Source organism: Patella vulgata, chromosome 1 (genome assembly GCF_932274485.2).
Source record: "Patella vulgata chromosome 1, xgPatVulg1.2, whole genome shotgun sequence".
Lineage (NCBI taxonomy): Eukaryota > Metazoa > Mollusca > Gastropoda > Patellidae > Patella > Patella vulgata.
In genome coordinates, this window is record NC_065879.2 from 26436448 (window position 1) to 26453872 (window position 17425).

The following is a 17425-nucleotide window of genomic DNA, read 5'->3' on the forward strand; positions in this document are numbered from 1 at the left end:
TACTCTTATATCGATTTCCAACCGCAAAGGGTTCTTTTAAGTGTACATCACAAGACTGTGTGCTTTTCTTTCCATCGGAACGAGAAGACGTGGTCCCTTGCCAGACCCTTGGTCCTTTCTACACTGACAAGGGGGAACCAGACCGGACAATGCAGATTAACTTTCTCGGTGAAAACCAGGATCGAACACGGGGTCTCTAAGTTAGCAAACCGACGTCTCACTCACTGATCCACCGCGGCTCCCATGAAAATGGAAGGATACGAGAATAGTGTCTAAGAAGTTCCTGTAAAATTAAAAGCAGTATCTGACGTTTCTAGAAAGGGTAAGTATATCATCCATCAATACTTAACCTAATTAGAGCGATAATTTGGATTACAATTACAATTGTTACCTCGGGACAATGGTCATCAGCAGGATCGCCAGTCAACTGTTTGAATATGAAAGAAAAATCGAAATTGTTAGTTATATGAAATTCCCAAATAAATGGACCCACAATCGTCATTAACATAATTGGGTTACTCATAGGTTGATCATAGTATGGGGATTTTAATAATATAGTCCTTTGAACAGATATAAGAATTAATTTCGTTTCTGGTTTATAATCCGGTCAATATTTGGCATTGGCCAGTAGACGACAAGTGTTGGAATATCTACCCGATATCACAAAATGGCGTCATTTCAAACAAAGCTATTCTCGATTTTTCATCGACTTTAGATTAGAAACGTGACCATCTTTTAGATTTCCCGGAAAAACAATCGCTGGATTTCCACATCTCGTCGATTACAAATGTTCATGTTTTCCTTTTGACTTTGGATACAATAACTCACAGGTCGTTTCAGACGACGCCATGTTATGGTAAAAGGTTATTTATAGCTGAGTACATGTACGGCCATTGTTTCCCCCAAGTCTCTCGAATCCCCGTAATATAATTATGATAGCTTTGTAACCATCTTTTCTTAAACCTTTGGACATTTTTATAACACGGCTCGTCTTGTTGGTAGATCAAGTCTGCAAACTTATCCAAACACAAAAAAAAAAAAAAATTTTCGACATGCTATTCGAGTCTCTTGTATGCATTAGCCGACTGTTTTATGGTTTTGTTGTGAGCCATATATGGTATCATCGCAATAGACCGTGAACATTCTGAAATCGTATTGTACAGGCCCACAAAAGAATTAATGTATATGAATGATTAATTAAAGGACGTGATTAGCCTATTTGTTACAAATATAGCTACTAGAATCACATTTTCAACATTTTCTAGGCTTCTCAGTTCAAACACCACACTAAAATAATGACTGCATTCACGAAGTCATTGACCGAAAGCGAATTATCTATTTGTCACTAGACTACAAGTTAATTTCGACACATTAAATAACTTCGACCGCCATTTTTAATTTTGTCGACGCCATACTGAAAGATCTGATAATGAAGGTTGGTCAGGCCTGTTTTTGTTGTTGTTGATAGCCATTGCAATATATTTTCTAGCACTTGAAACACATATAAACCAAACTAGTGTTCTCACTTTAACCTATAAAAGAAGACAAACAACGACCAGCATTATTTCAAATCAAATTTTACACACTGTGACCAAAGACTAAGAAAAAGATCAAACGGTAAACCCGTGACCTGGGCCGATCTATCTAATTGACCGAAACCAGCCCGACCGAGAAACAAACATAGTGATCGCAGCTGGGCAAGTTTACTCATTCCAGGAATGAACAGAAAAACTGAAGCGAATTTACTAAGTAAACTGCCAATATCTCCATTGATTCCACGGGAGCCTGCAAGTGCTTCTATGCCGCCAGTTGGTGAAAGAAAAACAAGAAATCGGCTTCAACTTTGTAAACCTGACTTCCCCACTTGAATTCTTCAAATATTGCTCAAGTCAACAGACTTTGCCTTTACACTGTCATGTAATACAGTGCTTGAACATATAGATTGTCTATCCTATATCTTCCTAAATAGTAATACTGTAAACTGTAAATCAACGATAATATTATGAAGAACAATAACGACAGGAGTAACGAATGATACGATATTTTGTCTTTTCGTTGTTTTGGTTTACGCAATGCATTTGACCACCATGATACCAAAGGTATCAATTATTATGGGCCGTTTGGCAAACGAAAGGACTGAGTGGTGATTTACAAAGTGGCGAATCAAAATTATGGTTAACTCCTCAAATGAGATGGGGTATCAGGTGTTTTAGATAGCTAAGCATATCCTGAGAAAGTGGAAATAGATTTTAAACGCCTAGTCCATATTCGTCAATTTGGTATTAAGCAGCATTTTGTCATCTTTTATAAAGTGTGAGTGTGTTTGTTGGGGGGCGGGGCGTAATGTTCTTTGAATCTCTTATTCAACATTCATTACATTTATTTTCTATATAGAGTGATAATTCCCCTTTAATTTCCAGTAATTGCATAATAGTCTGACTAGGATGTTAAAACTTCTTTAACGCGTGTTAACCAAAAAAAACCAACAAAAATAACTGTGGTCTTTTTAATTAAGATTTTAAAAATAGTTAACCTTTTGTAGGTGGAAATTGTGACGACGTTGGATGGTTGCGTGACTAGCTCATCACCTGTCTTGAATAAAGCAGGCGACGGACCATTTGAACAGATTGTCAGCACTTTCTGGAACATCTCTGAAAAGACTTTTTAAAATGGTTCATCTATATGTTTAACATGAATTTACAACATTTAATTACACTCTATACATAATTTATGAACTATTCTGTCTTTATCCATACAAAAATATGGTTAGTTATGCTAACTTTTTAAATGAATTCAAAATGAAATCCCCTGTTCTTTAAGTAGTACGGACGTACTATATTAGCCAGGATCCGATTATGGTGTCATCACAGCCATCTTGGAATTGTGACGTCATTGGTGTCCGTCAATCCACGCACAAGTATCATGTCGATCGTATTGTTTGTACTCCTTAAACACGGCCCTGGTTTATTCTTAGTTTTTAACTCGCAATGTTTCTGAAAGTGGTTTAAATTAAATCACCTCTATATTTCCAAATTATAGGCTTAAAAGAAGTACGAAATAAAAATACCAGAGGCTGTGTCTACTATTTTATTAGCCAGAAAGGGCTAGGGCAGAGAGTCTGACAAGGAACTGCATCTAGTCGCTCGGTTGGGTCAAAAACTTGAGGTCCTGTTTCCACGTTGGCATGTGCGTAAAATAGCCCTTGGTAGTTGTAATTCAACCAGCATAGGCGGATACGTCAGCTAGCTTTCTGAGGACAATTTCCACCCATAATTCCTTCATCATCATTAGCCCTGTTGGTACAGACGAGTAGGACATTAAACCCCATTTCAATCATTTATTAGCCCGAAAGCGAACTTAGTATCAATGAACACAATAATCTAAATGTTTCAATGATTAAAAGAGCTGATGATGCACGTTGCCACTCATAATCACGGCTCATCTACGACAGAGGTAATATAGACCTAGCCTGTACCTCAATGCTTTTCTGAGAATAAAATATTGTTTATAAAAGAGAAATCTACGACACTATGTTTCCAGCAAAAACTCTTCGAAAGTTAGAAACTGTGGAATAGGTGATATTTGACGCTCACATATATTACAGTAGACTTAGTCATCATTGAGTATTTACAAATTCTGTTAATTCAGATTGCATTGAGTCCATATTACATATGGACATGACTAACTAAATACATTGACGGAAGCGAGGATTAATGACGGAATGACCATTGTAGACTCAACTTAATGAAATACTGACCAACATTTAGCCATGTATGTGCCTAACGCTATGTTCACAACATACTTATTAACAGACGATCTAAAGTGCTGGAGATTTAGTGTCGAATACACGTGCCTGACGTTGGTATGTCTGACACCACTACTAGATGTTGAAAAATCCCCTTCTCTTGTTTTTAGTTCTATCGCGATTCTTGTGTATAATGATAAGCTTTTTAACAATGAAGTTCTCTATCAAATCTTTGATTGTTCGGTTTAGAAACAAAAATGTTCGTGTGTTGAGTGGTTATAACTACGGAGTGATTTAATGCACAAACGCATGCCAAATTTAACACATACGCACTCGGTGATTTTTAAAGGTCTACATCTCCTTAATCTGGGTCAAAAATAAAATAATCAATTTTATCTCGGTACTCTGGACAGTGTTTATCCCATACCTATAGCTGGACCTGTCATACCGGGATGGAATGAGAGCGGGAAATTCCCTTTATCAGAGATAGGTGCAAAATTAAAGTGAGGATGGCGCTAGATTATGACCTAAAAACTCATTCATAATTAGATTAAGACAAAAGTTTACTGTATAATTTGAAGCAATAAACTGTTTGGTGGCATTTCAAATCCTTTGTTAATCTGAAATCTGAGAGCGGAATAACGAAATTATCACAGCATTGACTAATAGGTCTTTAGGTTAGTGAGATAAATATATTATAATTTATGTCATTAGAGTTATCTTATCAATTATTACAATCAATGATATATCACAGTTTAAACACGATAAATATATCTGGGTAGACCGGCGCGGATATTGCTACCATGTTCAGTTAATCAATATAAAGATAAATTCTATAATGAATGAAATGAATTAATGGTTATAACGAATCGTACAATTAACTAGGCCATATACTCCTTTATTTTAGTGTTAATTGCCTTTCGTTTTATTTTTTATGTACTATTTCATTAGTATCTGCCATATTGCTTAAGTCGGCGTTTAGTTCACGTAAACTGTTTGACTAATTGGATTGTCTTTTTTTGGGATTATTGTACTATACATTGTGGTGAATTACTTGGAAAGCGTATAGGGGTGTGGTGAATTACTTTGAAAGCGTATAGGGGTGTGGTGAATTACTTTGAAAGCGTATAGGGGTGTGGTTCTGGGTGGTTTAAGGGTTATACCATTGGGAATAGAGATACAAATATTACCTTTTCTGACATAACATTGTTATCATAGAAAGTAGATTAGATTGCAATGTAAAAAAAAACAACAGAAAAACAAATCGATTCGAAATTCTAATCTAATATTAATTAAAGGTGGCATTCGTTACACAATTTCCTTTTATTTTTATACTTATATTTGGGAGGGGTAGATGGGTCTGGTTTAGTTCTGTTTGAATATTTGATGTTTCATAAATTTCTGGTAATATAAAACGGATTCCAAAATTGACCTTTTGATATTTTTCCAATGGTTATGAAGGATTAAGACGGAGTTTTAATAATGTATTTCTCGGATTGATTTTGGAAAACGATTTATAAGAAACATATAATCTGCCGTTCCCTATTCTCAGCGATCGCCGAATTATAATATTATTTGGGAAACAAAAGTACGGAAAAATACAGCTTTGGGAAGTTCGTTTAATCAAACTATAATGCAAGCATTTTCTGAAATGCAGTTTTTAGGCAAATAAACGATGCAGAGTAAAAGGCACTATAACCCATCAAGGGCAATGTAAAATGTCAGAGTCAACAACTGCACTCGACCATCTCTCCTGTACGCCATCTTTAGCTGGAACAAACACCACGCTGTGTGTTTGTAAATTGATTTTAATTTGTGAAAATGGATGGCAATTTTCCTCGCCCACCAGATTATATTCTATGTGCCCCCTCAATTTCCTCCGAGGGCCTACATGGTCACCAACCTATGTGTAACAGAATATCACCACTGTATTCGGCTCTATATAAACGTAGTTTGCCTTGTTCACGGTTAAGGATGTAAAGTAAAATCAATTCTTGAAACTCAATCGCTCGATCGCTTCAACACTTGCAAGAAACTTGATCTACATGCACGTCTGGTGTTAGGTCAAGGGACATAACTCGTGTTCCCTGGAGTATTATTTTCTCGCTGTCAGGCAGATTTAATGCGATGTGAACTGATGTAGTGGGAAAATTAACACACAGAAAAAATATCGATAAAATTGTTATCAGTAGAATTAATATTAATTTGTACGGAAACAATGAAATAACAAAGAAAAGAGAGGAATTTAATATTTCTTGTTTGTGTCTCAAAAGAAAATTATAGCTACACTGGATCGAACGACTTCGCCCTTTTGCCAAATTTCACCGGTTTAGGATGAAATTTGCAATATCACCGTAATTTCAGCGGTTAGGGATACAATTGGCAATGTCCCCGTTAAGGGTCGATTTTTTCTCTGTATTCATCATACAACTTCGCCGGATCGTACGACTTCCTTTTAAAACCTTCGTCGTTTTGCAAAATTCCACACTGTACCAAGAGTCATCATTACTCAATATAAAGGACTCTTTAAAGACCACTTGATATGTCAATGTTTAATCCCTGATTTAAGACTGCAAACAAATTGCCTTGGTTACCATATTTCCATACTCTAAATAATCGGCATTGAAAGAATGGACAAATTCTGTCAACTATTCTGAGAAATGTTAAATCTAGAAAGAAAATATGCAATTTTGGGATAAAGACACCGAAATGAACCTAAAAACTGCAGAGACGGACAAACACCCTGGTCGTTAATCACTCATCGGTTAAACAGTACCCTATATTGATCATGATCATGGATGGCTACCTACACATTGAAATGTGTTAATCATTGTAGTCTCATTCAATAAATGAAAGTAAGATACTTGACTAATAATTTACACTATTTACAAACAGAATGAAATGAAATGGGGATTAAGGCTCTACAGATAATGAAGACGGGTATACGCTCTAATTCCAACTGTGGAGGATTCTTTTACGTGCACTAAACCTCGTACTTTCATCCCAGTCGAAATAATAGACGCTGTTCATCCTCAGGTCTTACATCACTGACGAGGGGGAAAACCACGTCGGAATGCCCGAGGAACTTGCTCGGCCAACACCGGGACCCAACCCGGGACATCCAGGTTAGTGAGCCAGCGCCTTACCCACTGAGGTACTCCTACATACGCCATTCTGTTGAAATCTGAAGAAAGAAAATGTTAATTACGGGAAAAAGTTATCCGTTTGTCTGATGGACAACATAAGTAGCAATATGCAATAAAGAATGATATCCCTGGTCGTTGAGTAATTTAGTCTGATAAGCAAATTCGTTCTTTATAGCTGCAAGGAATTTTTATCAGCTTGGGGATCATCTTAGCCCTCCGGTTAAATCATCTAAAAACATAACAACCACCACAGCAATGATTCATAAAGTAAATATTTGAAAAAAAAAAGCAGACCTTAGATTATGATCGATCAATGTTGATTTGTATAAAGACTATCTTTGATAATAATTAGATTCTCGTTATAGTTTTAACTTCTGGAGTCGAGTTACACAAGTTGAAAGTTAAACTAATTACTTTAATTTAATCAGCTGTCCGACATGACATTCAATGTGGTTATCTGCCTTTATTTGCCACTAGGTGTCTTCCTATTGTACATCACTTTAATCTCCAAAGAAAACATTTTAATTACTCACTTGAAGTAATTGACATTTTGTCAAGCAGACTGTGCCGTTTTCTGACATAATCATCCACCCAGAGATATGCGGTCAAAGGTCGCCATTTACCATGACAGTTTGTATGTAATATAACCACGCCAACACGCTATTAGAAGGAGGAGTTGCTTATTGTTCGTGATAGATCAAAGATTTGGCCATTTTAAAAGTCTGGAAAAATGATGTGCTATTATTGCCCAACATCCTGACCAATCTAATTATATAATTTAATAACTTAACAGAAACGAAACAAAAGTAAGCCTATTTGGGCTGTGATACAAGGACCATGGGTCGAGGTCTTTTAAGGTATCCTCCCATTTCGTCTTAAAGCGGACCATAAACAAATGAAATGAAATGGGGTTTAACGTCCTACTCAAACCATAAATGATGTGGGGATTTACGGAATAGGGATTAAATTGCCTTGGGAAGTTAGCTGAAAAGCAGGACATCTTGAAAGTCTTTTAGTATATTACCAATCACCACATCAGTGAACTGAACGGTCCGACTTTCCCATGATCACACTGTTGATAATTCAGATCGGACTACAGTACTTTATAAAATTCTACCTGAAGGAGGGTGGGTGGTTGTAGCTAAAATGTAATTATGTTGTGTGCCAAGTGTTTGCTCCGTCCTGTGCCGTCTCGAGTATTTAGTCCTAACGTCGTCTGAAATCTCTGTCCGGCATTTCTACTTCGATACGGTTTCTAGACTACTTTACTAATGAATGATCACATCTGTCCAGCAGTCCTGTAGGTCATAAAATGTATGAAAAGACCACGTAGGACAGTCTGTTATGGCAATCACAGGAAGAAAATAATTAGCCACAATACAAATTTCTACTTAATAGATTTTCGATATTGGGGAATAGTGCGGTAAAAGCTAAATTTCGGATGCCTGGCCGAATCAGAAGTTATTTATTAATTTGCAGTGGTAATGTGTAGAAGTCTGGTTATATGCTAATAATATATTTACAATTTGTAGTTTGTTCTAATTGTAGTTTTTCTCCCCACCCCCTCCCCCACCATTTCGCAAGGCAGATAGTTACATATTTATTGATATGCTACTTTCAATTTGTGTATCGCAAGATTCACGTAGTATACCCAACACATGCTTTTGGTCAAGACTTTGCTATACTCCTCGATCTGTTAGTAAGCGTTCAAATCAACGAAATTTTAGGAAACCCCAGAGCCGGGTAAAGATAGTAGAAGAGAATTATCAATAACGTCAATGGGGGGAAAATAACAGGTGATCTGCCCTTAATCATTAGTAATGGGAGACAACTATAATAATAACCACCACCGATTCGTAGGCCCGCCACCCTTCATTTCAATTCTGGTGTCTTCGCCCGGCTGCAATGTTTTTTTCATTTTCGTTGAGCTTAATGCTTTTCACTACAGACAGGGCAACAAATGAACCTTAGCTCCGAAATTTGTATCACGTTGACGACTGAAATTTTGTGATAAACATACTTGTATACTAAAAACATGTAATTATCCACAAAGTTAATTCAATCCCTTTACTTCAATTCTAGACCAAATTTGTGTAGAAAAGGGGAAAGAGGGAACCATAGCTTTAATGATTAAATTTGATTGTTGTATGCCTCCGTTCACTACTGGGTTCGTGAAGTATTTGCACCGTACAGTGTCTGTGACTGTTGATACAAAAGAAATGAAATGAAATAGGGTTTAACGTCCTACTGTTCAGCATCTGCTAATGAAGACGGGCATATACCATGCAGCGTGCTATGAGAGAAATTTCGCCGGACAGAGGCGATACGACCTACTCTTATTTCGAATTCCAACTGTCAAGGGTAATTTTATGTGCACGCCAATGAGTACACGAGGCCTCGGTTTTTCGTCCCACCTGAACGACTATACGTTGTCCCTTGCCAGGTCATCCGTCCTACACCAACAACAAGGGGCGACCACGCCGGAAATTCCGATGAACTTTCTTGGTGATACAAAAGACGATCCCTGATATTGTTGTAAAAGCCATAACACACCTTTATCAAATAAGTATGAGAATATTTTTTCTTGGTCGAACAGTATTTATCGTTTTAATTTTTCACCTATATCTTTACATTTCAAAACATTGAATCAGTGGTATTGCGATACTGATGTATATACATAGATCAGTTCTAAGTATGTATATTACCTGTTATAAAACTGGACAACTATAACTCTCCTGGGGGAAAAAATGTGCCTAGGTTAGTCTTTGTTTCCATTATAAAGATTTTCTAATGAGAATATAATGAGATTTGACTTGTTAAACGCACAGCAATATTAATGCTTTAACCTACAGATTTATTGATAACTGCGTTTGTATTTAAAATAATTGTTTGTTTGCATAGATAGAGAGAATGGGGTTTAACGTCCACTCGACACAAACTAGGTCATTTCGGGACTAACATATGGTTCAATTTTATTTTCATAATTCGCTTGCGCGTAGGGGTCTTTAGCAGTAGGAGGAAACCGAGGGCCCAGAGAAAACCCACGAGGTTGGACAGGCGACCCTACTCCTTGTCACGTACAACAGGGAAATCGAAACCACGCCAGTTGACTCAATGACAGACTTTATGATACAGCGCGCACGTGCTAACCATTCGGCCATCCAACTCCCCTGTTTTCATAGAAACAACTGTCTATTTTTCTAGTACAAAGTGTAGATATTGTTGATACTCTATCCGTAAATAGTAATTATACGGTAAACACAAATTTTTAATACCAGAAAAACATTTTTATATATCCTTAGTATACATATTGGGATTATAAACACTTTGCAATAAATTTTATTTGTTCATAACTGACTATTGAATTCGCCTTCATCTGTAACTTCCAGTTTATTTTTACCCGTAAGTCGTATAGCCATTCCCATGAAACACGATACTATAAACAGACAAGCTAAAAAAAGAAATAAAAACATTGGTTTCAGTGGCGTATCTACAATTGCCAAAAGCCGATGGATGGGCAAATTGTGAAAGTTTCTTAAATGAAATTTTAGGAGGTGTTTTGGTTGGGGGCGGGGGTAGTATATTGCCAGTTTAAGATAGCTGTCAGTAAATGGGTGTGGCTCTCTAACCAACCCTAAATACACCATTTATTAATGTAGATAAACGCTGTTTCCCACCAACCATCTAATACCGTAAGAGCCGCGGAACAATAAAACCACAAGACCAGGAAGTGTGCGGGGGGGGGGGGGCGGGTCGTCCAGAAAGGGAAGAATTTATGAGCGCTGAATGGATTGGGTCATAACACGTGTAGACTATGCTTCCTGGCATGGTTAACCTCATATTGCACACTAGCTATAGGATTGGCTAAACACTAAAATCAATCTAATATTATCCAATCAAATTACTAAAATTTGGATTTTATCTTAGTTAAAATTTCGTGAAATAGGCCCCTGGGCCCTGTTTCACGAAATTGTAACTAAAGATAAAATCCAAATTTTAGTAGATACTTCAATTTTGATTGGCTAAGCACTAAAATCAATTTAATATTATCCAATCAAATTACTAAAATTTGGATTTTATCTTAGTTAAAATTTCGTGAAATAGGCCCCTGACTGCACAGCTTCATTGTAAATAACGTTTAGTAAAGAACAGTTAAAGCCGTCTATATCAAGTGTTGAGTCGGTATCGTAAATGTATGGAAGAGGGTTAAGGATATGTTCGAAGAGTTGTCGACTTCTTACCCGCGCAGATAAATATATAATACTGATCATCTAAAGAGTCTACCAGAAGTCCTGAAAATAAACATTGATAATATATAATAAAACGGAAGATCTTTAATACATGTTTTGTTAACAATAACATTTTAAAATAGCATTTCATCACTAATTATGCATTATGTCATATCACCTATTTGGTATTTAAAAATAGCTACTGCAATATCTCCTACGTAATTGACTTGTGGGTATTTACACCTTAGCTCATGGGGTCTATCATTGATATAAGTAAACCTATATGGGCGACGACACCCACCATTAGTTATGGTTGTATGGAGCGTTAATCTGGGCTGGGTAGGGACAGTCCCTAAAACTCATGGTTTTAATCTTTTTTGTTCTTTTTTTTAAAAAAAAAAAAATTAGTATTAATATCAGATAGTCTAGAAAGCTTTGAAAAATATATCGGGAATTAATGCCCCAGGAGTTTGGCAGATCATAAGGTTTCTATGTAATTCATGGGATCTATTCTATTTATGCATGTGACAACGAGTAGGGTCGCATGTCTGAAAGGTATATCATATGTAAGTTCAGAAATGACCAAGGTTTTATTGAGTGGAAGTTAAACTCCTTCTCTCTCTCTGTATACCTCCACCTTGTATACTTACGTATGGCAGGTGGTCCAGTAAGGTAACCAATGCCAACCATCAAAGCGTTAATCCCATAGGCTGTTGATAATTTGTTTACGCCTACTATGTCCACCATTATCACGTGCTGTAGGGTGAAACACCCACCAGTGTATAATCCAAATAAGGCCGCATAGATTATCTGGCTAAGTAATGACGTCATGTGATTCAAAAATAAAGTTATCACACCGAATATCCCGAATGTTGTTCCATACAAAACGGCGGCATCGGCTGCTACGGTTAAGAATCCTAAAAAAAGTCTAGAAAACGTACCACCTATGCCGATAAAAAGTAGCACAATGGTGTCTTGAGAAGAGGAATTCAATGTATTTATGTAATCGGGAAGAAAAAGATAGATCGTCGACAAGGCAGCGCCAGAAGTTAAAGAGCTGATAAGTAAAAGCACAAAAGGTAGACATCGGAATAAACTCAAGTTAGCCATCATTTTTGTTTTTAAAGCTATCTTCTCTTCTTCCTCTTGACCTACATTAGATTTAATCGCTGGTCTTTTGTGACGTCTACAATATTGTGTTGGCCCAATCTCATATTTAGTTGGTCTCATCAACGCTCCACACACAGCAGCATGGAAGCCAATAGCACCGAGTAAAAGAAAAGTACCCTGTAATGTGTATTTGTCAATTAGAAACTGAGCGAGCACCGGAAATACAAACAGTGATATGGGGGAGCCACATGATATTATGCCAGCAGCCATTCCCGTCTTGTGTTTGAAATAAAACCCAACAGCCACCATAGATCCAGTATACGCCATGGCTTGTCCACAACCTGAAATATAGACACACATAACCACTTGAAACGTCTCACACTGATCAGTAGTAAATATTCGCTTGTCTGCCATTGTCATTCGATATTAGCTCTTTTTCTTCTGCAAAGAAGGCGTAAAATGAGTAAAGGGCGCCAAAATACTTAAATTTTCGCTCCAAATAAAATCATCTTATCTAAAACAAATCGTTTGATTTTCGTTTATATAATACAAGAATTTGCTCAACCTTGAACTAAAGACGCCCAAAGTCTAAATATTCAATAAAAAGTATTCCACAATCTGGTGTGTTCTTTACTATGCAGTTAAAAGTGACTAGTGCCAATTATTTTTGATAAGAAATCTACATTAAAACTTGGTTGCTTACCTGCAATCAAACCAAAAGTTAAAAATAAAAGTCTGAAATCGGTAACTATACTGCTGATACCAAACCCCACTAAACTGACCAACCCACTTAACATGACACATGTTCGAACATTAAAGACGTTGATAATAATACTTCCAATAAATGCTGAAAATACCATATAAGAACATTACATGTATAATAAAATGCGTGTATATAATTGGTATATCACAGAAGCCGCATTTACGAAAGAAAAATCATTGTTAAATCCTTACTCTGAGAGTCCATGTAAAACAGTCTTGCATTTATTACATTGACTGTGTCAAACGTGGCCAATGTAGTTTAAACACGCACCATGATTCCTTCTATGCGCCGCTTTCTAAATTATCAAAAGATAGTATAGGTTTAATCGGGTTTCCGTGTGATTTAAACACACTTATTTAAATTAAACCATATCAATATAATCACAGTTAGCCAGCTATTCAATTTAAAACAACTAGATCTGCGACTTTCATTACATTTCGAATGGTATTATTTTCATCTCCAATACAATCAAATACATTGTAAAGAGCCAAATCTGCCTATTGCATGTCTTTCTTTCGGCTTCAAATGTTATATAAAATAATATTTAGATATTTATTCACATACCAAGCCTTAATCAACTCTCTAGACCACCTGATGACAGAGATTTAAATGGATTAGGACGCGAAATTTACCAATTTAACGATAAAATGGACAAACGAGACTAAATCTCCGTTGGTCCAATACCGTTGCTACGATAATAAACAACCTTGAATGAAAGTTATCTCCATCTTTTCGCCAACAAACCCCCATCTGGGTTGCTAAATATATTCCTAAATGCAAGCATTGGTATTTGAGATGGTTTGTTGAAGCCTTTGATGGATGCCACTATTTTTAGCTTGTAAAGGAATCTGACTGTTTTGGTCAAGGCTTAAAGACACACCGACATAATCATTAAGGATATAGTGAATTCTGGAAGACAAGCGAGACATCTGTGCTGGAAATTGGCTTGATGTGCGCTGTGGGCTTTATAATGTTGTTGACGAAAAATAATCCTGGTGGACTCGGCATTTATATAAATGCGGCGTGATCTTTAGTTGGACAAGAACATCTTTAATAGAACCTACCTGACAACATAAACATACAAGAGAAGACAGAACCTAGCCATGATATTGTTATGATGTCTTCGTCAGGGTAGCGATCTAGTAGAGCTATATGGATGACCCCAACAGAATACGGCAGAGAACCATTCAGAAAGATGTTCATCAATGCTGCCACTAAAATTACCCACGCCCATGGTTCAATATCATTTGATCTAAAAATAGCAATTAATTCTATATGATTTCTAACACAATGGAAAAATAATATTCATGATAAATCGGAAATAATTTAAGCACAAAATCTATTGCAATGTGAACCAAAGCTACTGCATAAATTTCAACCAACAGAGTTCCATTATTCAAAATGTATTTATTTCTTTGTAATATTTCAAGTATCCGATCTATATACAATTTGCCGGAATTGTATCAAACTAAACAAAGGATTTCCTTCATGTTTACCAACCCTATTGCATCCAGAATATCTAATTAATGGTAACAATGACTCTGAAGGTTATTATCAAATATCGTAGAAATTAAATAAGATTCCCCGACTCACTAATGTAAACAAGACCGACGGGCGAGTGAACAGGAGCGACGACAAAATACGACCATATTTCAAAACAGTCTGATGTTCATCTTCACCGATCCAAATACTTACAAGATCATTGACAACTGTAGAAAAACTACATAGATGTCAAAAACGTTAACTCATGTAATAATAGTTTATACAATGCACAATAGTTGTCTCGTTAACGAGCTTTGTATGGTGGGTAACAATGCTAGGTATAAGCGCACTGCTTTGGAAAATTTGAACTAATCTGTTCATTTGTCCTTTGTTATTACCTTCAAGATGTTGACTTGTCCTCATTACACTGGATTCCCCAGTGGCATAAAAATTCTTACTGTAGCTCCATCTCGATGTTTCTCAAAATCGCTCTCCAACGCAGTGACGTCTATTTTAACAACTATAAAAGAAGGCTTTGAAAAAAACTGCGGTGCGCAGCAGTGTCAATACTGCGGTGCGCAGCAGTATCATCAGTGTCAATCGAATGTGGATATTAAAGGATTCTACAGAACTACTGGTAAATATAATAACTTAATCTCTTTCATTTATTTCATCTATAAATATACTTTACACTACTATTGCATACATAAATTAAAATCGAGTTTGAAAGGTATGTTATGGGTTTTGATGTCCTAAAGGTACAGCGGCCGGGAATTGCTGAATAACTGGCTTCACATTTTTTTCTATTGCCTTTATGAAACAATCTTATTAACAAGACCTATTAAATTCAACGAACCTAATGCTTGTTAGTAGTATAAAATAAATCATTTTGGAACATATGAAGTTCTTTTGCGTTCATTGTCTTTGGTGTATAATTTGAAAAATGTTACCATTTCTTCATATTTTTATACCCCACCCCTCCCACACTACACAGGTAGTAATAGCCAGTTAATACTCACTCGACTGTTTCAATTACAACATCGTCGTGTTGCCGCTGTCCATCATCATGACACTCGTTTCCAGATAATCCATTTCCAGCACCGACTACAGTTTCTTTATTTTCTGTACGTATTAAACCATTCGCATCTCTTTCCTCACTTCTAACCGAACTTTCAACTGTTGTATCAGCAACATATGCAAGATTATCGTGTTCTTCAGAGGTTGTATTGCTGGATGTTTTAAATTGGTTATTTCGATTTTCTCTTACACCCTCGTGGCTTCTTAAAAAATACATACATACATCTATATTTAAATAATCCTTAAAGAATTTTTTAAAAAAATGCGTCGAGGTCCGAATTATTGGGTTTGGTTTAGGAATATAAATGTCTTGTACTCCTTAAACCAGTTCAAGAAATATTCGGGTATTAGCATTGAGATAACTGAAATCTGAATGGCGTGGTGCCATCCATTTGCCCATACCCATATTAATTTTCAAAATATTAGATGTGACGCAAGTTGTCTGCGTCTTTGGGGTGGTTTCTTTGTTTCTTTTCTTTTTTTTAGGAATTTAGGCGGTTTCAGCATTCAAGCACAAATAGTAACAAATGCTCATCAGCATTTTACTGGTGTTGTGAAAACAAAATAGTATATCAGTTAATGGATATAATTGTTTTTGATGTGATTTAAAGATATACCATTTGGAAACCCTTATATGGGATGATTCGGTCTTCAAGGGAGGGTGAGATAATTTGAAGGAATATTAGATAAGAAGCTTTTATTCTGGTTGATTAGTATTCGAATCTAGAATTTCCTATTTACATTCAAGAATATTGATTTAGTGTGTATCTTAGAGCTTACCTTTCATTATGGTGCATATTCATTTAGTGGGGAATAGGGTTACGGTATCAAATTTATTATCCGAGTTCGCTTCTAGTACCCCCCAATATCATCATTGCTTTTAAATAATGATACTTACAGTGTGACTTCTTTGTTGTTAATAAAAAAAATATGAATCTTCTGGGATGAGCTTAACGATTCCTCAGAACTGTTAATCTCCTTTTGGAATGAGTCTTTTCTATACCCGTTACAAATACCCCCCTCATTATCGGATTGATTTCCAGACTCCCCATGTGTTGTATTCCTCAAGCATTCCAGATTAGCGTGTCCATCTTTTGGAAATTTTGAATTTTTGATTTCACAACTGGCAATGCTAAGAATTTCACACTTGCCATTTTTATAGGTACCTCTCCTTCCATTTTCACATTTGAAGCTGTTCGCACCTTTAAAGATATCAAAATCAGTTTTCTTCATGGTGATTGGATATAAATGTATCCTTGTGCGGTCTTTTAATTGTGTAGAAATGACAACGGTAGTCGTTAATAGATTTCGGATATTTTTCAGGATTTTGACTTACGACGTATTCAAATGAACAGGCAGTGTTAATCATTTATGGTACGAATTCGCTGATCTGTGACTTCACAACATATTTTTTTAATCGAGATCACTGAGTTTGGAATACATTGCTCTGTGCTCTTGAAAGCTGAAATTCACTGGCGTTCAACACTTTTCAATTCCTAGCATTCATCAAATTGGAGACATGGGTGCTGACGAACTCTATTTATGCGAAATCTAAATCCATTATCCAATCAGATAACTTTCTGATGCAATCATTAATTATAAAAAATGTAATTCTTAGTCACAAATAACTTATATTATTCATGCCTTATCTTGACGAAATAATATATTATGAACCTTAAGGTAATAGTGCTAACGGGAAGGTGAGGCACAAATAGAGAAAAACAACACACAAAAAAAAGTCTTTTTAATTAGTTAGCTCAAATCGGCCTTTAAACTTCGGGTTACTGTCTCGACAAGTGGATATAAAATCGGTTATTTGATGAGGTTTTAAAGGGTCACTGCTGTTATCCATTGATTTTATTAGTAATTCGCG

The 17425-nt window shown here is 36.2% G+C and overlaps 1 protein-coding gene across 3 annotated transcripts; it reads right to left on the minus strand.

Annotated features, from left to right (window-relative positions):
- Positions 1–9474: 9474 nt before the first annotated feature.
- Positions 9475–17045, minus strand: LOC126828979 (monocarboxylate transporter 3). 3 transcript variants are annotated; one of them, XM_050558983.2, is made up of 8 exons: positions 16451–17045; positions 15495–15755; positions 14874–14995; positions 14058–14245; positions 12934–13077; positions 11771–12571; positions 11133–11183; positions 9475–10342 (listed from the first exon to the last, which is right to left on the minus strand). In XM_050558983.2, exons 4-8 carry the CDS (start codon positions 14194–14196, stop codon positions 10239–10241), a joined length of 1239 nt encoding a protein of 412 aa, XP_050414940.1. In that variant the 5' UTR covers positions 14197–14245; positions 14874–14995; positions 15495–15755; positions 16451–17045; the 3' UTR covers positions 9475–10238. The 3 variants fall into 3 exon arrangements, with proteins under 3 accessions (XP_050414940.1, XP_050414942.1, XP_050414943.1); XM_050558985.2 differs by having other exon boundaries at positions 14874–15008; XM_050558986.2 differs by having other exon boundaries at positions 10181–11183.
- Between the last annotated feature and the right edge of the window lie 380 nt (positions 17046–17425).

Coding starts and splice junctions, on each gene's coding strand:
- LOC126828979 (XM_050558983.2), bottom strand. CDS start 14,196: ATGAACATCTTTCTGAATGGTTCTCTGCCGTATTCTGTTGGGGTCATC. Junction 12,572..12,933: donor AACTTTTGGTTTGATTGCAG/GTAAGCAACCAA, acceptor TCTATATTTCAG/GTTGTGGACAAGCCATGGCG. Junction 10,343..11,132: donor TTATATATTTATCTGCGCGG/GTAAGAAGTCGA, acceptor TTCTTTTTTTAG/CTTGTCTGTTTATAGTATCG.